The sequence below is a fragment of the Chrysemys picta genome, chromosome 12, assembly GCF_011386835.1.
Source record: "Chrysemys picta bellii isolate R12L10 chromosome 12, ASM1138683v2, whole genome shotgun sequence".
Classification (NCBI taxonomy): domain Eukaryota; kingdom Metazoa; phylum Chordata; order Testudines; family Emydidae; genus Chrysemys; species Chrysemys picta.
Window position 1 is genome coordinate 17,507,434 of NC_088802.1, and position 23,461 is coordinate 17,530,894.

The 23,461-nt window shown below is 47.7% G+C and overlaps 2 protein-coding genes across 3 annotated transcripts in view; both read left to right on the plus strand.

Annotated features, from left to right (window-relative positions):
- Positions 1-1,801, plus strand: part of LOC101938721 (butyrophilin subfamily 1 member A1-like) — a 35,964-nt gene extending 34,163 nt beyond the window's left edge. For both annotated transcript variants that reach the window (XM_065563242.1, XM_065563243.1), the window contains one exon: positions 1,136-1,801. In XM_065563242.1, the coding sequence (XP_065419314.1) occupies positions 1,136-1,659 (524 nt within the window). In that variant the 3' untranslated portion in view covers positions 1,660-1,801. The remainder of the gene's footprint in view (positions 1-1,135) is intronic.
- Positions 1,802-14,139: 12,338 nt separating this feature from the next.
- LOC101932414 (butyrophilin subfamily 1 member A1-like) overlaps positions 14,140-23,461 on the plus strand; it is a 33,868-nt gene continuing 24,546 nt past the window's right edge. Inside the window, exon 1 of the mRNA XM_065563244.1 lies at positions 14,140-14,747. The gene's annotated coding sequence lies outside the window, so the exon portion shown is untranslated. The remainder of the gene's footprint in view (positions 14,748-23,461) is intronic.

The window sequence follows — 23,461 nt, forward strand, 5'->3', positions numbered from 1 at the left end:
AAGGGAGGGAGGGAGGCGAGGGAGAAAAAAACCCCGGACATTTTAACCTTCTTACCAATTCCTCCCGGACGGCTATTTAGAGACGCAAAAGCCGGACATGTCCGGGGAAATACGGACGGATGGTAACCCTAGAGGAGGAGCAGGATCTGGGGGCCACGGAGAGAGGAGGGGCCACAGGGAGAAGTAGCTTTAGAGGCCTATCTCTCCCCATTTATATAAGAAGCCGAGGCCCCTCACTCAGGATTTTTTTTTTTTTAAACAGTGATTTTCTAGGTGCCTAAAAGTTCAGTGTTGTAACGCTGAGTGTCCCTTGGTGGAATGGGGGGCTCTGGTCTCTCTGCCCCATCTCAGGGTCACTCTCACAACTGCGTCTCTGATTTTCTCCTTGTAATACACACCAAACCCAAACCTCTAGCCCCTGCATCTGCCACAAAGGAAACCCCTCAGACCATGAAACTTAGCTCTGTGCTGCATTTGTAGCCTACCTTGTTTGCAGATGTTTTTACTATGTAAAGGGGCTTGATTGCTCTTTCCATGGATGGTAACAGAGTGAGCTCAGTACACCCACTGGCTTTAAGGAGGTATATTTTTTTAAATTCAAGACCGTACACAGAAATACACACCTATTTCAGTATTCTCATACTGTTCTTTCCCCTGTTCTTACCTGAGGGGATCCAGCAATGATCCCTGATCTCAGCTTCAAAGAAAGCAGAAGCGTGAACAGTGGCAGATCTCTCCTGGTTGGAAAATGGAAGGGAAATATTTTTTTGCAAAAAATATTTTTAAAATGCTTTCGTTTTGAAGTGTTTAACATTTTTCTATTTTAGGATTTTATGAGGAATTCTTTTCATGTTTTGTATTTTAAAATGGTTAAAATTGATGTGATTTTTTTTTTAAATTTATCCAAAACTTGTCTTTTGGCAAATGAAAAGTTTGGATACATTTGTGATGATTTAAAAATATTAATTAAAATCTGTTCATCATCCAGCCGTCCTTCCTCTCTCATATACAATCAAGAGAAAGGAAAGAAATTGATTCACTCTCCAGCTGGGACAGCTTCTGTCACGGACACGATCAAAGCCTCCCCCAGGGCTGAGCTCTGTCTCTAACACTCTGATTCTCTTACTCTCTCCAGAGAGCGTGACCCTGGATCCAGATACAGCAAATCCCTACCTCATCATAACTGCAGATGGGAAAAGAGTCAGACTGGAAGGCACAGACCAGGAGCTGCTCGCCAATCCTGAGGGATTTAGTTATTCTCCCTGTGTGCTGGCCTATGAGGGATTCACATCTGGGAGACATTTTTGGGGGGTGGAAGTTGGGAGCAAAGGAGGCTGGGCTGTGGGGGTGGCCAGAGAGTCTGTGAGGAGGAAGGAAGGAGTAGTGATCCTTAAGCCTGAGGAGGGGATCTGGGCTGTAGAGCGACAGTGGTGGGGTCAGTTCTGGGCTCTCACTAGCCCTATGACACGCCTTTCCCTAAGTAGGAAACCTGAGAAGATTCGGGTTTCTCTGGACTATGAAGAGGGGCTGGTGGAATTTTTCGATACTGATAATGTGAAACCGTTCTACGCTTTCTGCTCGGCCTCTTTCGCTGGTGAGAAAATCTTCCCTTTCTTCCGGGTTGGGGGTGCAGGAGCCCACCTCAGAGTGTGTCCATGAGAAAGGGTACATGATTCCACTTGGACTCACTCAAACGTGTTTTCATCAACTTAGGATATCTTTCATTCAGTTTATACAGATCACTCATAACTCCTCTTTAACTTCATCCTAATTTCCTGTAAATAAAGAACTTTTGAAATAATGGATGTATTTTCTGCTCTTCTCCTGTCTATTTATTTCAGCTGCAGTTTTCGGGGAGGGGGGGAAGGTCTGCTTCCCCATTAGGGTGGCAGATGCCCTCTTGACAGTCTGACAAGAGCCTGAGGCCTAGTCTACACTGCAGAGTTAGCTTGATGCAAGGTAGCTGACGTCAACCTGACTAGGGAACTAAAATAACTGCCCCGCCACAGCAATTTAATAACTCCACTTCCATGAGAGGTGTAGAGTGAAAGTTGATGTAGTTACATTGACGCAGTGTCAGTGGAGACACTGAGTTACATACATTGACTGTTACTAGCTGTCAGAAGCCAGCTTACAATGCCCCCCAGTGCCAGTACAATCAATACAAGCACTCCCAGTGAGGACGCACACCGCTGACACAAGGAGCAAAGTGTAGACATACACAAGCCACGTAATTACTGCGGCAGCTGTATGCCGACGTAAGTTAGGCCTACTTAATTTTATAGTGTAGACATGCCCTACGAGGAGTTGTGATCAGTTTCCTTCCGTTTGATGTTATGATTCTTGTGATTTGCGTATCTATGTAAGTGCTGTGATCATGCTTTCCTGGGGTCACAATTTGATCAAGTTCCTGCAGTCAACCACAGTTAGGAAATAACATCATTGGTGTTTTCTGATTGGCTGACAGAAACTGATGTCAGTGGAAGTTGGATCAACCCTTAAATTTCAGAGCTCTGCAGAAGCACTATGCCCAGGGGTTGTAACGTATGACTGGAGAATTGCTAACATAGTTCCTATTTTTAAGAAAGGGGGAAAAAGTGATCCGAGTAACTATAGGCCTGTTAGTTTAACATCTGTAGTATGCAAGGTCTTGGAAAAAATGTTGAAGGAGAAAGTAGTTAAGGACATTGAGGTCAAGGGTAATTGGGACAAAATACAAAAGGTAGATCGTGCCAAACCAGCCTGATCTCCTTCTTTGAGAAGGTAACAGATTTTTTAGACAAAGGAAATGCAGTGGATCTAATTTACCTCGATTTCAGTAAGGCATTTGATACAGTTCCACATGGGGAATTATTAGCTAAATTGGAAAAGATGGGGATCAATATGAAAATTGAAGGTGGATAAGGAACTGGTTAAAGGGGAGACTACAATGGGTCATACTGAAAAGTGAACTGTCAGGCTGGAAGGAGGTTACTAGTGGAGTTCCTCAGGGATTGCTTTTGGGACCAATCTTATTTAATCTTTTTATTACTGACCTTGGCACAAAAAGTGGGAATGTGCTAATAAAGTTTGCGGATGACACAAAGCTGGGAGGTATTGCTAATACAGAGAAGGATGGGGATATCATACAGGAAGATCTGGATGACCTTGTAAACTGGAGTAATAGTAATAGGATGAAATTTAATAGTGAAAAGTGCAAGGTCATGCATTTAGGGATTAATAACAAGAATTTTGGTTATAAATTGGGGACACATCAGTTGGAAGTAACAGAGGAGGAGAAGGACCTCGGAGTATTGGTTGATCACAGGATGACTATGAGCCACCAATGTGATATGGCCGTTAAAAAAAGCTAATGCGGTCTTGGGATGCATCAGGCGAGGTATTTCCAGTAAAGATAAGGAGGTGTTAGTAACATTATATAAGGCACTGGTGAGACCTCTTCAGGAATATTGTGTGCAGTTCTGGTCTCCCATGTTTAAGAAGGATTAATTCAAACTGGAACAGGTACAGAGAACGGCTACTAGGATGATCTGAGGAATGGAAAACCTGTCTTATGAAAGGAGACTCAAAGAGCTTGGCTTGTTTAGCCTAACCAAAAGAAGGCTGAGGGGAGATATGATTGCTCTTTATAAATATGTCAGAGGGATAAATATCAGGGAAGGAGAGGAATTATTCAAGCTTAGTACCAATGTGGACACAAGAACAAATGGATATAAACTGGACATTAGGAAGTTTAGACTTGACATTAGATGAAGGTTTCTAACCATTAGAGGAGTGAAGTTCTGGAACAGCCTTCCAAGGGGAGTAGTGGGGGCAAAAGACATATATGGCTTCAAGACTAAGCTTGATAAGTTTATGGAGGGGGTGGTATGATGGGATAGCCTAATTTTGGCAATTAATTGATCTTTGATTATTAGCAGGTAAATATGCCCAATGGTCTGTGATGGGATGTTAGATGGGGTGGGCTCTGAGTTACTACAGAGAATTCTTTCCTGGGTGCTGGCTGGTGAGTCTTGCCCACATGCTCAGGGTTTAACTGATCGCCATATTTGGGGTCAGGAAGGAATTTTCCTCCAGGGCAGATTGGCAGAGGCCCTGGAGATTTTTTGCCTTCCTCTGCAGCGTGGGGCATGGGTCACTTGCTGGAGGACTTCAATAACTCAGGCATAGGTTAGGGGTTTGTTACAGGAGTGGGTGGGTGAAATTCTGTGGCCTGCGTTGTGCAGGAGATCAGACTAGATTATCATAATTGTCCCTTCTGACCTTAGAGTCTATGAGTCTAAAAGCTCCAACAGTGATGGGACCACATTATGTTGTGCACTGTTCAAACCCAGAAAAGACACCATCTTTCCTCTGAAAGGATTACGGTAGAGCTGTTTGGAAAATCTTCCTCTCTTCTCTCCTCCCCCTGAAAAAAAAATCATATTAAAATGAAGAACAAATGTTTTGGTTGAATGTTCCATAGAAATTTTTGACTTTTCATCCAAAACTTGAAACACAAAAAAACTGAAAATTTTTAACCACAAATTTCTCAGTTTTCAACCAAAAGTTGAAATTTTTCATGCTCTCTGTGAAACATTTCACGTATTCAGAAGCTTAATTTTCTGTCAAAAACCAATTTTGATGGAAATTTTTCAACTAGACCTAGTTACAGGGAATACACATTGTGCTGCTCCCAGGTAAACTTTACTATTCTTTGTCCTTGTCCTGCTGGTCTCTTAGTCTTTGATCCAGCAACGCACTTAAGCACATGCTTAACTTTAAGCCTGTGAGTCGACCTATTAAATTCAATGGGGCTAACAACATATTTAAGGATACACAACTTGTTGATCGCTTTACTTGCCTGGATTGTCAGCTCGTAAAGGGAATCAAAGTGAAAGGATGGTACTGTTCCTGGGCTACAGAAAAATATACTGATTCTGGTGAGAAGGAAGGATGGGGTTGTAAACAGCAGCAAAGGGCTCACAGAAAGTGAAGAAAATCTGAGGATATCTTCTGGTTAAAAAAAATAAAAATAGAAATGTTGACACAGGCACCTGTTGTGACAATCAGGATCAGCTACCCCAAGGGGAGAATAGAAGGTTTAACCCCCCCAAAAAAGCATTAAACCAAGTGATTGCATACAGTCATAGTACTGTAAAACTCTATTCAGAAAGGTCTTTTACAAGAACTCTTAACACAGGATTCTGCTCCAAGACAGAGAATTCTTTCAGCCTGGTTAGTTTGGTTCATCTCGCCGGTTTCCCTAGCTGCTCCCATACACTCCTCATTTGCATAAACCCACCCACTTATCTGGAACACAATCTGTCCCTGTGAACTCTTGCAGCAAAACACATAAAAGTAAATGCATGCAAGCACTATACCATAGCCCTAGCGCACTCTGCTGCTCTCCCATAACTATCTCAAACATACAACCAGGCATCCCGAAGATACTTACAGTTTCTCTCAATACCAGTCCAGTTCTGTGCTATTTCTTGACTAGCCCCTGCACATATCCCCTACCCTGAGCTGATTCCTGACTTTTGTGCTCAACTCAGGAAAACAAGAATTGAGAAGGTAGCTGTGCAGGGAAGTCATGTTGAAGGTGGTGGGTGGGACAACACATTCCAAAGAATTGAGGAGTAGGAACAAATAGCTAAATTAGATTTAAAATAGATCTTGATAAATTGATGAGTGGGATTATATAATTATGTGATTGCCTGCGATGCTGAGAGATGGGGATTGGTGGCCCGGGTGGCCCATTTAGTCCTATGTCTTTTGTCCAAAATCTCATGCTTCAGGGTTTCAGATGATCTCCTGCAGGCATCAGGAAAGAAATACCCCTTCCCTTATGTATTCCGGGTTTTATGTTTTCTCCTTCCTCTGAAGCATCAGAGATTGGCCATGGCTGGAGATGGGACATTGACTGGGATGGCTTAAAAAAGTATCTTTCTCAGATGCTTGGCTGGTGTGTCTTGTTCACATGCTCAGGGGCAAAAATGATCCACATTTTGAGGTCAGGAAGAAATTTTACTGAAGGTGTGGTACTCTGTACCTCAAAGCAAGCACCATGGAACCCCCATATCCAACCCTGTCATATAATTATGATATATTTCATGCAAAGCAGGCTATGTAGGATATCATATGAAAGATCATGATCTGCTGAAACCCACTGTTCTTTCAAGATACGTATCTCATTAGTGTGTATCAAGGTGTGAGATTTTGCCATATTCTTGTTACTGAAATAAGGTGTAAGTTTGCTAGTGACATACAAAGAAGGTAAACCACTCCCAGGAGGATGGTCAATGACAATTAATCAACAGGGGGGCTGTAATCAAGGGATTTACAATTCAATGTCAGTTGCATAAGACAGCACCAGAGGATTGCTCAACCCTGTGACTCAGCAAAGCCCACCACGACACATCTGGGCTAGTATTTTCCAGGCACAGACTGAGGATATGAAATAAGGGACAGCGGCATCATGCTTTTACCTTTCTCCTCCCCCACTCACGCGGAAAGCAACAAGAACGCTGGAAAAAACAAAGACTTTAACTGAGGAGACTGGTCCCAGGCTTGAGAGAGAAGCCTGTGTATTAAGAACTGTAACATCCAGTGAGGGGTGAGAAAACTGCTTAATCTAAATACTGCCTAGTGTAATAGGGTTTCAGATTTAGACTGTGTGCTTACCTTTTATTTTCTTAAATAACTATCTCTGACCTTTTATGCCTACCAGTTATAATCACTTACAATCTCTTTCTGTAGCTAATAAATCTGTTTCGTATTTCACCTAAAACAGTGTGTTTTGGTTGAAGTGTTTGGGAAATCTCAGATCAGTTTACAAAGGCTTGTGTATGTCCTCTCCACACTGAGGGAGGGGTGAACTGGGTAATAAACTTACACTGATGAGGCTTCTGAGCAGGGCAAGACAGTACAGTTCTGGGATGCAAGGCTGGGGAGCAATTGGCCTGTACCTTTCTCTGTGTGATTCATCAGTGGCTCAGGGAGCATTCATGCAATCTAGCTGGGTGTGGAGTGCCACATGCTGTTGTGCTGAGTGATAACTGCACCTGGGGGGTTTGCTGCTTATCACTGACAAAGCATTGAGAGAGACAGCCCAGGCTGGAGAGTTAAGGGGGCACCCCAGGGATTCTGTCACAGTAGGGACCTTGGGTTTTTTTTCCACCTAGCTCCACAGCATGGGGTGTGAGTTGCCTTGCTAGAATCATCTGGGGGTATCTCACCAGAGGAATTCCTTGCCATTGCAGGGGCCTTGGACAGTGGTGCACCCCAGTCCCGCCAATTCCTGCGGCCTGTGGCAGACAATAGTTTAGTCTCCAGATGGTTGTAATGCTTTAGTCTAATCCAGATGATTGGGCTCTTTGCAGAGGTAACTTAACTGGGTGGGGTATAGTGGCCTAGGATGTGCAGAAAGTCAGATTACAACATATGCCTGGTGAGGGATCGTTGGAAAACTCATGAGCTGCTGAATATTTTGCCGTTGAAATGCATGTAATCCACTGCATGTAGAATGGTGAGATTTTATTGTATGTTTGTTACTAGGGTGACCATATTCCAGGTGCCCAAAAAGAGGACACTGATGAGGGGTGGGAACTGGGGGGGAAAATAAGGGGGTAGAGTTGACGGTGCATGAGGGGGTGCAGTGGGGTATTCATGAGGTGAGGGCCGTGTCAGTCGCTGTCACAGTGGCAGGTTGGCTGGCAGAGTCGGGGGAGAGACCCGGCCCTGAACGTTGGTGGAGCCAAGCCCCCCTGGCTCTGAATTTGCTGGAGCTGGGGCACCACAGGCCCATATAACTCACTGCCCCTGCAGCGTGGTGGCTGGTCACGCTGGACTGACTTCGTTTCCAGCTGTATTGAATTGTACTCAAAGGTGGCTAAAAATGTGTGAAATACATTGTTACCATTTCTTCTTCCCATCCGCAGTTGCTGGGGTGGCCACCGGGTGTTCATGGGATGGGACCTGCTCATAGGCAGCAGGTATAATAGGCCGGGGCAGGCTAAGCCTCCCCTGGCACAGCTGCAGCTGCCAGTTGCAGGTTTGCACAGGGAAGTTTTTGCTTATTATTATGCACCATGCAGGTTCCAGGACTGCTGAGGAGGCGGCATGTGCTACTCAGCTTCCTGGGTTCATCAGTGATCTCCCTGGATGTGAGCTTTTCCCATGGGGTAGCTTGGGGTCTCAGACAGGGCGGCACAGCGTGACACAGCTGGGGGGGCTCCAGCTGGCCCAGGGCTCCTCCCACTACCCATAGAGCTGCTTCAAGAAACAGTGTCTGAGGGTTTGACTGTACTAGGCGGGAGGTTTTTCTCTCTCATTGTACAATCCTAGTGTGGACAAGGCAAGTGATAGTTTCACCTTAGTATAACTGGGCAAGAGGAACTATGGGGGATGGCTCGGCAGACTCGTGTTCACCTTGATTAGCTACACGGAGGTGAAACATCACTAGCCTCATCGCTAGGCTGTGAATCACTTTGCCAGAAGCTGAGAATGGACAGGGGATGGATCACTTGATGATTCCCTGTTCTGTTTATTCCTTCTGAAGCACCTGGTATTGATCACTGTTGGAAGGTGATCATCCAGTGATCCATTCCCTGTTGCCCATTCCCAGCTTCTGGCAAATAGAGGCTAGGGACACCATTCCTGTCCATCCTGGCTAATAGCCATTGATGGACCTATCCTCCATTAACTTATCTAGTTCTTTTTTGAACCCTGCAATGGTCTTGGCCTTCACAACATCCTCTGGCAAAGAGTTCCACAGGTTGACTCTGAGTTGTGTGAATAAATACTTCTTTTTGTTTGTTTTAATCCCGCTGCCTATTAATTTCATTTGGTCACCCGTAGTTCTTGACAGAGCAAGACGGGTACCCAGAAATCACCTACTACAGGACAGGCCCAACAAGGACAATAACAGAACACCACTGGCCATCACATACAGCCCCCAGCTAAAACCTCTCCAGCGCATTATCCATGATCTACAACCTATCCTGGAAAATGATCCCTCACTCTCATAGACCTTGGGAGGCAGGCCAGTCCTCACTTACAGGAGGACCTCGCAGACAACCCCCCAACTTGAAGCAAATACTCACCAGCAACTACACACCACACCACAGATACACCAACCCAGGAACCAATCCCTGTAGCAAACCTTGTTGCCTACTCTGTCCCCATATCTACTCCGGCGACACCATCAGAGGACCCAACCACATCAGCCACACCATCAAGGGCTCATTCACCTGCACATCCACTAATGTTATATATGCCATCATGTGCCAGCAATGCCCCTCTGCCATGTACATTGGCCAAACCGGACAGTCCCTCCACAAAAGAATGAATGGACACAAATCGGACATCTGGAATGGTAATATACATAAGCCAGTAAGTGAACACTTCAATCTCCCTGGTCATTCTATTACAGATTTAAAAGTCACTATCATTGAACAAAAAAACTTCAGAAACAGACTTCAAAGAGAAACAGCAGAACTAAAATTCATTTGCAAATTTAACACCATTAATCTGGGCTTGAATAGGGACTGGGAGTGGCTGGCTCACTACAGAAGCAGCTTTTCCTCTCCTGGAATTGACACCTCCTCATCTATTATTGGGAGTGGACTACATCCACCCTGATTGAATTGGCCCTGTCAACACTGGTTCTCCACTTGCGAAGTAACTCCCTGCTCTCCATGTGTCAGTATATAATGCCTGCATCTGTAACTTTCACTCTATGCATCTGAAGAAGTGAGGTTTTTACCCACGAAAGCTTATGCCGAATAAATCTGTTAGTCTTTAAAGTGCCGCCAGACTCCTTGTTGTTTTTGTAATTCTTGTGTTATGAGAAGGAGTAAATAACACATCCTTATTTACTGTCTCCACTCCGGTTAGGGTGACCAGATAGCAAGTGTAAAAAATTGGGATGGGGGTGAGGGGGTACTAGGAGCCTATATAAGAAAAAGACCCCAAACTCGGGACTGTCCCTATAAAATCGGGACATCTAGTCACCCTAACACAGGTCATGCCTTTATAGACCTCTGTGATAACCCCCCCTCCCCCTTAGTCATCCCTTTTCCATGCTGAAAAGTCCCGGTTTTATTAACTTCTCCTCACACGGGAGCTATGCAGGGAGCTGGTTGGGATGCAAGTGGGGGCAGTGGCTTCAGTGGATGTTACTGAGAATGTTCCGGTCCCTGCAGTCTGCTCAGGAAACAGCGAAGTTGTAAATACCGATAAGTGGGGACAGTCTCATTATGTGACCGCAGCTCAGCTCTTTTCTTCTACCCCCAGCGGCAAGTCGCAGCCAGCCCAGCCTCTGCTTCATCCCGCAACACAGAGCCTGGCAAGGGGGAGAGGGGACCCCACTGCCTGCCCCAGGCCTGGGAGGGGGCATGAGGAACCCAGGAGCTCCCGAAGGAGCAGAGGTGAGGCTGGGAGGCGGATGTGGGGGTGGAACTGGTGTGGGAGCTGGGGCAGATGTGGTGGGGGGGCAGTGGTGCAAGTAAAATTATTTTCTCCCCCCCCCCCCGTCCTCACCCCACCCGACATTACCTGGGGCGGGGGGGAGGGAGCTGGAAGGGGTAGGGCAGACCGTGCCTGGAAGGGCGGGGGCGGGTCTGGGGTTTTGCTCCTTTCCCCGCTAGGAGGGGCAGCCGCTGTACCGCTCCCAGCCCCCCTTCTCCTGAGAGGCCGGGGGCGGGTCGGTGTCTCTCCGGTGCGGGCTGGTGCAGCCTGACCAGACCGGCCTATTGCTTGGCTGGGGGAAGGGTAGAATCGAGGTGTCAGATCTGGGGGCAGAACTGCTGTGGGGGGATTGATTTGAGGGTTGAGGCCGGGCAAAGGAGGGGGTGGGAGCTTGTGCCCTGGGGCAGAAATCACCTTGCTCGGTAAAGGTGGGTGGGTGGGTGGGTAGCAGCTAAGTGTGACACACACACCCCGGGCCCGGCAGGAGTAGTTCAGACATTGACATCCCAAAACCCAACATCATCTTGTTTTATTAATCTCCTGCTCTGGGCAGGGCCGGCTCTAGGATTTTTGCCGCCCCAAGCGAAAACAATTTTGGCCGCCCCCTCCCCCCCGTTTTTTTCTTACCCCACCCCCGGCCCCACTCAACTCCGCCCCTTCCCCAAATCCCCAGCCCTGCCTCCTCCCCCCAGGCTTTCAAGCCTAGGAAGGAGGGAGGGAGAGGGAGAAGCAGCGCGTGCGCCGCGGCCACTCAGGGTCTCCCCCTCCCTCCCAGGCTCTCAAACCCGGGAGGGAGGGGGAGATCCTGAGCAGCCGCGGTGCACGAATCAGCTGTTTCACATGCCGCAGCCGCTCGGGGTCTCCCCCTCCCTCCCAGGCTTTCAAACCCGGGAGGGAGGGGGAGATTCCGAGCGGCCGCGGCGCGCGAATCCACTGTTTGAGAGCCTGGGAGGGAGGGCGAGCAGTGGTGCGCGAGCGGCAGCAGCGGAGGTGAGTTAGGGCGGCCGGGGCACATTTTTAGGGGTGGCATGGCCTGCGCCAGAATGCCGCCCCTAAAAATGTGCCGCCCCAAGCACCAGCTTGTTTTGCTGGTGCCTAGAACCGGCCCTGGCTCTGGGGGGGCTTATTGCATGATCCTTGGGAGACGCGGGGCTGACTCGTTAGTTTTGAGCAATGCAGGTTACCAATACTGCACCTTTTATAGAAGCCTCCACTTCTCTATTCCCACCGGCTCAGCTTCAGGGCGGGAAACACCTACCTGCTCACAGCAGCAGCCAGAGCATGTTCCTGAGCTTAGGGAAGTGAAACTGTCCAGGGGAGCCAGCCAGGGCCAGGAGCGGCACCAGGGTTTTTGCCGCCCTAAGCGGCAGCGCTCCTCCTCTGAGCATTCGGCGGCGGGGGTCCTTCCACTCCGCATCTTTGGGGCACTTCGGCGGCAGGTCCCGGAGCGAGTGAAGGACCCGCCGCCTAATTTCTTCCGAGGACAGCAAAATGCCACCCCCCAAATCCTGCCGCCCTAGGCAAACGCCTAGGGTCGCCTAGTGGAAGCGCCGGCCCTGGCCAGGGCCTCAAGGAACCCTATGGGATGTTTCCAGGATGAAGCTACTGGTGCCGTCGCTCTGGTGTATTGCGGAGAACCTGTCGCTCCAGAGTGTGGGCGCAATTTCTGCCCATCTGCATCCCCGTGGCAGGAGGGAGCCGTTATGTCCGTCCCCTGCCCTCAGTGTAGACAAGGTGCGCAACAGAGAAGCCTCAGGCCAACCAGACAGCTGGCAAATTCTAGGGCAGGGCCAGTGTAACCCATGCCTGCTAGGTGTGGTGCTCTGTCCCATGTAGTGGCACCTAGACCACTTAGACATGAATGAATGTGCTACAGTGCTGGCTAGGAGCCCTGTGGCTTTTAGCTCATGCGGTGGAGGCTCAGGCATTTAGCTCCAGAGGTCCGAGGTTGGATCCTGCCCACCCACGACCAGGGTTTGTGAGCGTTACCCCAGATCCACTGTTGTTAGAATTGAGAAGCCCTTTCTGTTTAAATGATGATGTTTCTAAGCACTCTAAACTCGGCATGTATGCTTGGATTGCTTTGAAATTTGATGTGTCTTATAGGGGGCTGGAATGGGGCTGGAGATCCAAAATTGGGGTCATTTGATAAAGAGTTTCCTAAGATACAGCCCCTGCTCCCCTGAAAAAATAAGCACTTTTCCTAAGGTTGACTGATTCTACCCACAGATTTCTGCACACACATGGGGATCAAATCATGGCTGTGAGCGGGCCCTAGAGGGTCTCTCTGACAGTCAGCCCCAGCTAGTATGTGGCACCCATCACCCCTTAGGAAAAGCTATATTAAAAAATGTTACATTCAATAAAGAGTTAATTTCTCCTGGTAGGCTGGAGCCTAATGACCACACAGCAAATGAATTACACTGCATGCATGCAGAGTACGTATGAGAACTGCTCACCATCTAGTTTTCATACCCTAGGACAGTGGCTCCCAACCTTTCCAGATGACTGTACCCCTTTCAGGAGGCTGATTTGTCTTGCCTACCCCCAAGTTCCACCTAATTTAAAAATACAAAAGTGTCACAGCCATTAGTACTGAAAAAGTGCTTCCTTTCTCATTGTTGCCATATAATTATAAAATAAATCAATTGGAATTTAAATCTTTTACTTACATTTAGCGTATAGTATATAAAGCAGTATAAACAAGTCAGTGTCTGTGTGAAATTTCTGTTTGCATTGACTTTGCTAGTGCTTTTTATGTAGCCTGTTGTAAAACTAGGCAAATAGCTAGATGAGTTGATGTACCCTCTGGAAGGCCTTTGCATACCCCAAGAGTATGTGTACCCTCAGTTGAGAACCACTGCCCTAGGTGGCTGAACAGAATTTAAGAGTGGTTAGTAAATGGAAGTAACACTTGTGTATTATAAATTCAACACCTGCTGCTGGCAGAAATCTGCAAATGAAACCTAGGTGTGTTGTCTGTATAAAAAGGGACTTTTTATGTTGGGGAAATGTAATTGGAGTACAGCAGAAAATTGAGAAGGTGCGCATGCTATTTTAGGGAAAAAAAACAACAGATGTGTCTGCTGACAGTTCTGTATATGTAGCTGGGCTATTCTATATGTATCGCACGCACACGACATTCTGTCTCCTCCAAAGAGTAAAACTCCCCAGCCTGAAAAGAGTTCTTTCCCCTCATTACTCTGCTTGTTGCCATGTTGGGGATCTTGTGGGTATTCCCAATGATTCAGTGTATTGTTTTCCAGAGACATCCCTGCATTGTGCCTGGTGAGCAGTAGCCTTTATTTCAGAAGTGCCCAGACTGTGGGCACGTTCCCCTAGTGGGGCATGGCAGGGCCTAGGCCAGCCTCCATGGGGGGCAGGGAGAGAGCACCACCCAGCCCCACTCTGCTCCCAGCTCTGCTCTGGTTCCGCCCTTAGCCATGTCCTTGGCCCCATCCCCAGCCATGGCGCTGCCCTGCCCCAGCCTCAGCCCCTGGGGGAGTGTGGACAGAGGTAAGGGAGGGGTGTGACCCTCAAAAGTCTGGGGAACACTGTTTTATTTGGAGGAATGCTGACGTGGGATGTAGTTCATATGAACGGTAATAGTTCCAACCTGTGTTGTCTTATGCCAAGATCACTCTATAGTTGACTATCCTCATGTTACTTTATAATATCTCCTTTCAGTTACAGATTGACTCCTGCCTGAGAACAGATATGGGCTGGGCTTCGATCTTTAGACCTTGCAGTATTACCATAAATGCCAGATGAGGAACAAGATTATTTTTTTTATGGGTTTGCTAAGGGAAGTTTCGTTCTGGGAGTGAGGTGAAAAAAGAGTTGAAAAACAAAAAAGTCAGTAAGGTTTTGAAGAACAGCAAAAGAGGCTCCTCAAACCTGTTACCTTCATTCGAAGAGAGATACCTTGAAAAGAGCCTGGTGGATAATCAGCTGAACATGAGCTCCTTGGAATATAAGCCTGCTGCTGCCACGGAAACTTACCTTTCGGTAGGACTGTGTGTGCGTCTTTAAGGGCTGAATGACTGTCCTGTTCCTGTTACTTCTCCGCGTTTATTTTCTGAGTGGGTCAAAGCATCAAGAGAGACACTTCTTTTCAGTGGAAATCAAACCAAACCCTTCAATTAAATCCACGAGGAGAAGCGACTCTAAATAATTAATTATGCAGGCTCTTAAATGGAAAGATTTGCTTGCAATGGGAGAGAAGAAATAAGGAATTAAGAGAAGCTGTAAGAACCGATGAGATCATGAAAACACGGGGAAACTTCTGCCAATAGGTGAGCTTTGGTTACTTCTTAATTGTTGTTCTTATTTATTTGTATTGTAATAGCACTGGGGAAGCCCAGTCATGGTCAGGGCCCATAGTGCTGGATGCAGGACCAACACCGGACAAAACAAGTCCTTGTTCTTTGGGCTTCACTACCCCAGTTCTCCCTCTCGGGTGTCTGGACCCTGATTGTCACAATACCATCTATTTTTTTAATCTTTTTCAATCCTCCCTTTTTCTCTCCCCCACCCCAAAAGAAAACCTCAGTAGAAGTAGTTTGCATAAAGACAGATGTTCAAGCAGAGTTGAAGTTCTCAGGGGAATAAGCAAAGGTGTGTATTATTTATCATATTATTGTGGACTAAGGTTTTCGGGGAGGAGGTGTGAAAATTTCAGTTCTAGGGTTTTGTTTTGTTTTTTTTCCTGGTTGGATAGTGTTGATAATTGTCTGCCTAGCGTTGGGATAGCTATTTTTAAAATATATTTTATATCTTGCTATTAAACACAAATAAACTTAAATACACACATCCCAGGGATCAGGGCTGACTTTATGCCGATTCCCCCGAATCGGGCCCCGCGCCCTAAAGAAGAGCACCTAACTTAGGCGCCTTTTTAATTTTTACTCACCCGGCGGTGGTCCGGGTCTTCAGTGGCACTTTGGTGGCGGATCCTTCACTCGCTCCGGGTCTTCGACGGCATTTCGGTGGTGGGTGCTTCAGTGCCGCGGAAGACCCGGAGTGAGTGAAGGACCCGCTGCCGAAGACCCAGACCGCCGCTGGGTATTCGAATCGGGCCCCGCACTTCCTAAAGCTGGCCCTGCCAGGGATTGTCACTCATAAACGTCTCTTGCTGTGAAGGCAAATCCATTAGAAATGGCTGCCCCTCACCATGGCTATTGGAGAGACATGACCACTGGCTTCTAATGGTTCCACATTAGAAATTGATGCTTTCTCCTCTTTCACAGTTATATTGGGGAGTCTGGGGTCCCTGTCCCTTTAGAGGAACTGGTACCTCCCAAGTCTGGGCAGCTTCTACAGTAGACAATTTAGGTGGGAAGTGTGATGGAGTCACAGGCCCTATCAGGGCCGGCTCTAGCTTTTTTGCCGCCCCAAGCAAAAAAAAAAATTTGGCTGCCCCCCAGCCCTGGGTTCTTCCCCCACCTGCACCCCCTGCTGCCCCAGCCCTGAGCTCCCCCCTCCAAACATGACCTCCTTGTTCACCACAGCAATCCCCATTTACACTTACAGTGGGGATCAAACTGTTTCTCCTATTTTTATTTCACTTTAGTATAAATCTCGCCCCCCCCCATCCCCCGCAACCTCATCTTCAGTGCTCCAAATGCACATGGAAGGCATAGGGACTAACCCTCAAACCTTGTACCCAGAAAGGGATGGGGAGCTAGTAAAGAGGGTTCAGGCAGAGGAGCGGGTGTGGTGGTGCTTGGGGGCTCTACACTGGCAGAGAGGCGGGGTGTGATGTACTCGTGGAGGAGGAGAGGGGGTATCAGGAAGGTTGCGGGAGAAGAGGTGCAGGGGAGGGGAGAGGTGCGGGAGGAGAGGGCTGGGGGAGAGTACAAGGGGAGAGGTGTGGGTGAAGGGAGAATACAAGGGGAAGGGGTGCAGCGAAGGAGCAATGGGGGAGGTACAAGTGGACGGGCTGCGAGCGGGATGGGGGGTACAAGGGCTGAGAGGAGCAGGCGCTGACAGCTGCTTCCCCAGCCCCGTGCAGGCAGAGCCGAGAGGACAGACACTGACCCCCAGGTGCCTGAGCTGCGGGGGTCCCCCGGCAGGGCAGTATCCCCCGCTGCCCCGCTCGGAGCCGCGCTCTGCCTCTCCCCGCCCAGGGCAGGCAGCGCAGGGCTGAGGCGGGGGAGGTGCGCGGCGGGCTGGGTCCGGGGGCAGGAGGCGGCAGCTCCCTGGCAGCTCGGGCTACCCAGCCACTTGCCCTATCAGCGCGCGAGCCGGGATCCGCCCCCCCTGCCCAGCCCGGCGGCGCCTGCACAGCCCCCTCGGGCGGGGAAACGCCGCACCGCCCTGGGGAGACTCAGAGCAGCAGCTAGGGTGACCAGACAGCAAGTGTGAAAAATCGGGACGGGGGTGGGGGGTAATAGGAGCCTATATAAGAAAAAGACCCAAATATCAGGACTGTCCCTATAAAATCGGGACATCTGGTCACCCTAGCAGCAGCGGCAGCAGGACCCCTCCCCTCTCCCTGCATCCCGGCCCCACTTCCCTCCTCCCCGGCTCCTCACACCCAGGCTGGGCTGCAGTTCAGGCTGCCCGGCCGCTGGAGAGCCGGAGCATCATCCCCCGGAGCTGAGCCCCTCTCGCCGCCGCAGCCGGGCTCAGCTCCGGGGATGACGCTCCGGCTCTCCAGCGGCCGGGCAGCCTGAACTGCCGTCCAGCCTGTGCGACTCAGGCTGCCATGAGCGCCATCTAGTGACTGCAGCCAGAACTGCAGTGTCAGTTCCGGCTCAGCCTGAAAGCCTCAGCTGACAGGGAACATCTTGGTTCAGGTCGGGCTCCGGCTTTTTGTGCCCCAAGGAAAAAAAAAAACAGGCGGGGGGCCTGGAGTGCCGCCCCTTGGAAAGTGCTGCCCCAAGCACATGCTTGGAGCGCTGGTGCCTAGAGCCAGCCCTGGGCCCTATGCCCTGGAACTGCTCTGTATGAAGCCAGCCAGGACTCTGGGTAGTGTGACTCCCCTCAGGGCACGCTGTCCAGGGCAAGGAGCCTCTTCGGCACTTCCCCTTGGCGGGTTCACCTGGACAGGACCCCTGGGGAAGCCAGAGGGCCCTGCACACCAACTCCGCAATCAGACATGACTCTGAGCCAGCTGGTAAAACAGAAGATTTATTAGTCGACAGGAACACAGCATAGAACAGATCTTGCAAGCACAGAAATCAGTGACTTTCAGCAAAGTCCATCTTGTGGGGGACCCCAAGCTGGATGCCTCAGACTCTTTCCCCCCCCCCTTCGAGTCCCCAACAGCAGACTGCCCAGCTTCCAACCAGGTGACCTCCCACATGCCTGTTGCCCCTCCCCCTCCTCCTGGTCTTTGTCTTGCTTCCTGGCTAAAGTGTCACCTGGTCACGTCCCCTTCCTGGTTCTCCTGTTAGGAAGGGCACCATCCATCCCTTATGTGCAGGCAGCTGGAGCAGCTTCACCTGCCCCTGAGGGCCTCAGGAAAAGTCACACACCCTTATTCCCACCACCTAGGCATTGGTGTAATATACAGGGAAACTGAGGTACACACAGTGTTCATGCACAACAGTAAGACTCTCATACAACATAACAAGGGGGAAACCCCACTTTGTTACAGGGAGTTTTGCTGTAACCCTTTACATTTTCTTTTGGCAGTGGTCGGTGCCTGCACCTTGTTGGAATTTCAGGTTGCAAAGACTTTTTTCTTTCCTGAGATATACTGATATTTCAGATTGCCTCCTTACAGGCCTTCACAGCAACTTCTATAGTTCCCTGGGCTTCTTGTAATAAGTGGCACAATTGCGGATGGGTCTGTGACATGTCCGGCTTACTTATTCTTTGGTGAACCATTTGTAACTGATTTTCCTTTTTCTTGCTCTCGTTCATTCCTTGTTTCAATCTTTTGATATTTAATCCCTTATCAGAATTTTCACCAAGACTGCCTGTGACTTTCTCTTTCCTTGCCTCACTGCTGACCGTTCTTTCAGATTCCCCTTCCTCCCATCCCCACCCCCGTCCCAAATCTTCTGTGTTTGATTCCTCCTCGATTCCTAACTCCCCAGATTGTTCAGTTTTCTTCTGCTCTTCCTGTCTGATTTTTGCTCTCAGTCTGTAAGTGGGGGTGAGATTCTACCTCTGCTTATTGTCGGTTGTTTTTCCTCAGTCTCACCCCACCATAATGACTGGAATATCTGGAATTTTTATATTCACAACATATACAGGTGGCAACTCCATTTTTATACAGGCATCCTCCTTATTTTTGGGGGGTGTTAGCCCATTCTCACTTTCAATATTTATGACCTGACGGTACATATCCTCCAGAATGTCACAGGTTTCTTCTAATACCTGCGTTCTGTGAGCTAGGTCCACTATTCTTACTTCTTGCCCAAATGAATACTCATGCCCCATTGCTTTATCTCTCTCCACATGATAATTTCATAACCAGCCTTTTTGTAACTGTTTAATGTAAGTCAGGTCTCTTGCAAGACTATCCCTCTGACAGATGAGTACGGAATTTACTTCCCTTGTTTGACAAAGCTGCTCTTTTAATGTTTTACTGGTCTCTTGCCTCGCCTCCTCCAGTTGCTCTACTTTTCTCTTAAATCTTCTTCCCCGGATATTACATGCCATATATACACAATCCATGGCTATTCCTGTCACCTCTTGAGCTTTTTTTAATTTTAAAGAATTCCTTTTTAAAGAGGGAACACATTAAATTCCGTGGATCTGTGTGTGCCCAAAGAACTCCGTTACTTGGTTTTCTCACTAACCCTCCCGCGTGGGTTTTAATGTAGTCTCGCACAAAGGCCTCCAAAGGCGTTTGTGGGTCTGTCACAACAAATGCCTGAACAGATACTTTATTCTGTTCCATACTTCCCTTAGAAAAATAGTAGAAGGCGTCCCTTCCTTGCTCCTATTAAATATTTCACAGGGATTTATTTCTGCTGAGAAGGGCGGTGGGACTGTCCTTACTTCTCCTTCAGCCACTTACAGCTGGAGTATACTGAGACAGGGGAGTAGCCACGGGTGGGCCTGAGTGGGCTGCGGCCCACCCACTTAGCATCCAGGCCCACCCAAATTGGGGCCGGAGCCCCCCGAATCCACAGGCTGGGACTCCTAACCCAGTGTCCGTCAACTGGGCTGCGTCCGCCTCCTGCCAGCCCCAGCACTAGCTTCGTGGGGGGTGTACCTTATGGGGGCAGGTGTGGGGGCAGGCTAGCACTGGAGCCAGAAATTGGGGCAGCAGTGCCTGACCACCGTCAGGATGGGGGCACGGCCCAGATCTTGAGCTCCATGGGTGCATCCTGTCTCCACCCCCTGGGCGTGTCCCCCCTCCACCCCACAGGCACACCCCGCAGTCTGTGTGCCCCAGGCAGCCTCATCTTCGGGTGCCTGCTGAGAGGTAAGGGGGTGGAGGGAGGTGGGTCCCCCCTCCCTCGTGCCCCTCCTTCCCAGGGCACCAGATCCCTCCTGTGTCCCTGATCCTTCCTTATCCCCGTCCCCCATCATTGCCCACCCACTCAGAAGCCGGGGCCCATCCACTTTTCCTGTCCTTGATACGCGACTGCACCGAGAGGAGTGGTGGTGACCAAGGTACCCCACAAAGTTTTCCTTGAGCCTCCATCGGTGGTGTAGTCCAGAGGAATCCAAAATTTGGGGAGCTTATTAACAAGTTTGGGGAGTTTATTAATGATGTCAAACCATCTGACTCCCTCTGCCACTCCTGATAGGGTTTCTACCCATACGTGAGTGCTGAGACCCTCCGACACAACTCCTATTTCCCTATTTTGGTACCATACGCAAATTTTTCCTGAGCTTGGTTCTTACCATATCACATAGACAGACAAACAAAATGACATAAAATGCAAACCAGGATACAGGAAGTGTCCCTTTTAGTCCATTATGACTTTTGATCTATTTTCTCGGACCTTCCTTTCCATTGGGCTTTCTCTATTCTTTATGGCCCCACTTGTTGGACACCCATTCTGTAGCCTTTTATTTTATTTATGCTTAATTTTATTATACCACCATGGGTTTGGCTCTGACGGCTGCAGTCTCAGGTTCAACAGAGTTATCTCTGTTTGATCTAGAACTCATAGGCGCATGTGAAACCATAGGCAAGTAACGCATGCAATCACAAGTACAAGGTCCACTATCTTTTAGCAGTTGTCAACAAAGTTATGAATGTCACAGCATATACAATTCCTAAATATATCCATGCACCAGTTATAACTACTGACGTACTCACTGTAACATTGCATTCTGTATGATTTTATGAAAATATGCTAATGAGGTGAATATAACGTAACTGGAATATGCTTCATGCAAAAGGTCTCTTGTAAGGTATCATTACAAAGCTTATAATCTACTGAGTGTGGTCATCCTATTTGTATGTATGTATCATTCTTGTATCTGAAACTAGAAATATGAAATATAACTCTGAGGGCCTATTGTATTTATGCAAAGTGTGGGCCATTAATGGTGGTTTAGAATCTTGATGGCTCCCATTAACCAGGATAATTGACTGTAGATGGCTCTGTTTACTTGCAAGTCTTCCTGTATACCTGTGTGCTGGCAAGTGGGTAATGAAGTCTTACAATGACATGTGATCATGTCACCTGAACTGGAATCCATTTTTAACCTGGCGCTTTTCCATTTAGAAGGAGGGGTGGGAACCCAGAGATGGACAAAGGATTCCAGCCAGTGGCTTCCCCAGGAATTGAAATTAGGGGGGATGTTCGAATTTACAGGGCGGGGTGTCAGGGTCGATGAGGGGTGAGACTGTGAGGGTGAAGGTGGGCTGTATGGCACCATAGTAAAAACTGAAAAATGTTTCATGACCATTTTATTAGATTTAACTCATGTTTTAAAATCATCACACAAATTAAAGTTGGCTACTCAAGCCTTCTATGAAGCACTACGTCTACATCTTTCTTGTTATAATTTTGCACAACTCTGTTAATGAACTTCTTGAATGCAATGTGTTCATCTTTGGTGGCTTCTCGTGTGTCCGGTACTTCCATTTTTTCAGTTGATATGCTCATTAGTTTATTCACATGATCAGGCAGAAGGCGACTTCTTTCAGAACACAAAATTCTATTCAGTGATGAAAAAGAACGCTCAACTGTAGCTGTTGTGACTGGGAGTAGCAAGAGATGAATTCCTACTTCTTTCAGCCCAGGAAACAGAACACAAAGATCGGGTCGAGCCACTAGTGATGTTAAAAAAGAAGTTAAAGTCAAATCTTCATTCATTCGTCATATGATATTTCACTCTGTGTTCAAATTCTCTATTTTGTCCTAATCACATGGCAGCCCCATTGCTGGTAGTGCCTCACTCCACTCAACTGTTGGTGTGTTATAGGACAGGCATCTGTAAAACCTACATAGAGTTTGAGTAGAATCTAGAAGTCGCTGTTGTAGATTTTAAAGAATCAAGTCTGTGTACTTTTTCAGTTGTCTTAACAAACACTTCTTGTCCTCTTCACTTAAGGATTCAATATAAATGCCTTCATTAGTCAACTTCTGGACTGAAGTCTTTGCTTCTTCCAGTATTTTTTTCAATGGGTAGATCTCTGATCCAAATGTAGCTTCCATTGCTGGACAAAGATCTACTACTGTTGTAGCAGATGCCTGGATGGCATTGTGTAATGACCCAAGTGGTTTCAACAGTAGACTTATGAGAGAGAGAGAGAGAATGGCAATAGTCTTCTCTGAACGTAGTAGCAAAAGTAATCCACCAGCCTCACTACTTAGCTCCATCCCATCTTGGTAGATACTTTCCAAAGCCAGTAATAACGGCTGGAGTAATTTTAAGACAAAAGCCAAGGATCGCTCATGAGAAAGCAAGCGGGTTTTCCCAGGTTGGACTAACACTGGGACTGAAGTTCAAGTATCTTCTAGATTTTCCAAGATACTCAGTCTTTTTGGACTCTTACTGAAAAAATAATATAATGAAGAGATTAAATTTATAGCTTTTTTAATGTCTTTTGAAGATTCTGCAGCTCGTACTAGTGCTAGTTGGAGTTGATGTCCTCTGCAGTGTGTATAGGAGAGATTAGGGTTGCACTTGTCTCTGAGCAAAGCTTGTACTCCACCATGTCTTCCAGAGAAGTTTGCAGCTCCATCAAATGCACAAGCAGCTATCCATTTAGGGTCCAATTGACAAGCATTTAACTCTTCTAAGATGTGGGTTGTCACAGATGCAGCCAATCTGTCTTCTATAACTTGAACATCTAGAAATGCATCTACTGGCCTACCCCTGACATCAAGATAACGTACACAATGACTTAATACTTGATGCCCATTTGCATTGGTGCATTCATCAGCCATGTATGCAAATTTTTTGAATGTGGTGAGAGAGTTCTTCACTTTTTCAACTGTTGAGTCTTTCACTGTTGCACCGCATGCTTCTAGCCAGTCAGTTGAGTTTCTTGCAGAAAGATAGTGAGCATTTGCTGGTCTTGTTTGGAACCAGTGTTCAACTTTAGGATGAACAAGTGACAATGCACTTAACATTGGTTTCCAGTTTGTAGTGTGTGGTATCTCTTGCTTAAATAGAAAGTAGGATGCCACAGCCATGTTTGTTCACATGAACTGTATTGTGTCTCCAGCATTCTTAACAGCCTCATTAAGTACTTCTAAAATTGGCTTTGAAAGTGGGCTTATAAGGCTTTCCGCATGTTGATACACTGCGGAGGCCTGGTGTTTTGCAGCCTTTTCATGTAGCATTGGCTTTGCTGATCGGTTTGACAAACCAACCTCCTCCACTTTTACCAATTATAGCATTGGGAAGCTTTCCTTCTTTGTAAGCTTTTTTGCAAGAGGTGCACCGGTAGCCATCTTTTGTAACTTCAATAAATGGGAACACTTTGATCGACAAACATCGGGAACTGCCTTTAGGTTTTGGAGACACTGTTTCTTCAGTAGGTAGCTGTATTTGTGCTTTGGGCTGGTCGGATGTAGATATACCACTTGAACCTTCAGATGACCTGTTGATATATTCTTGGTTCTTGATGTGTTCT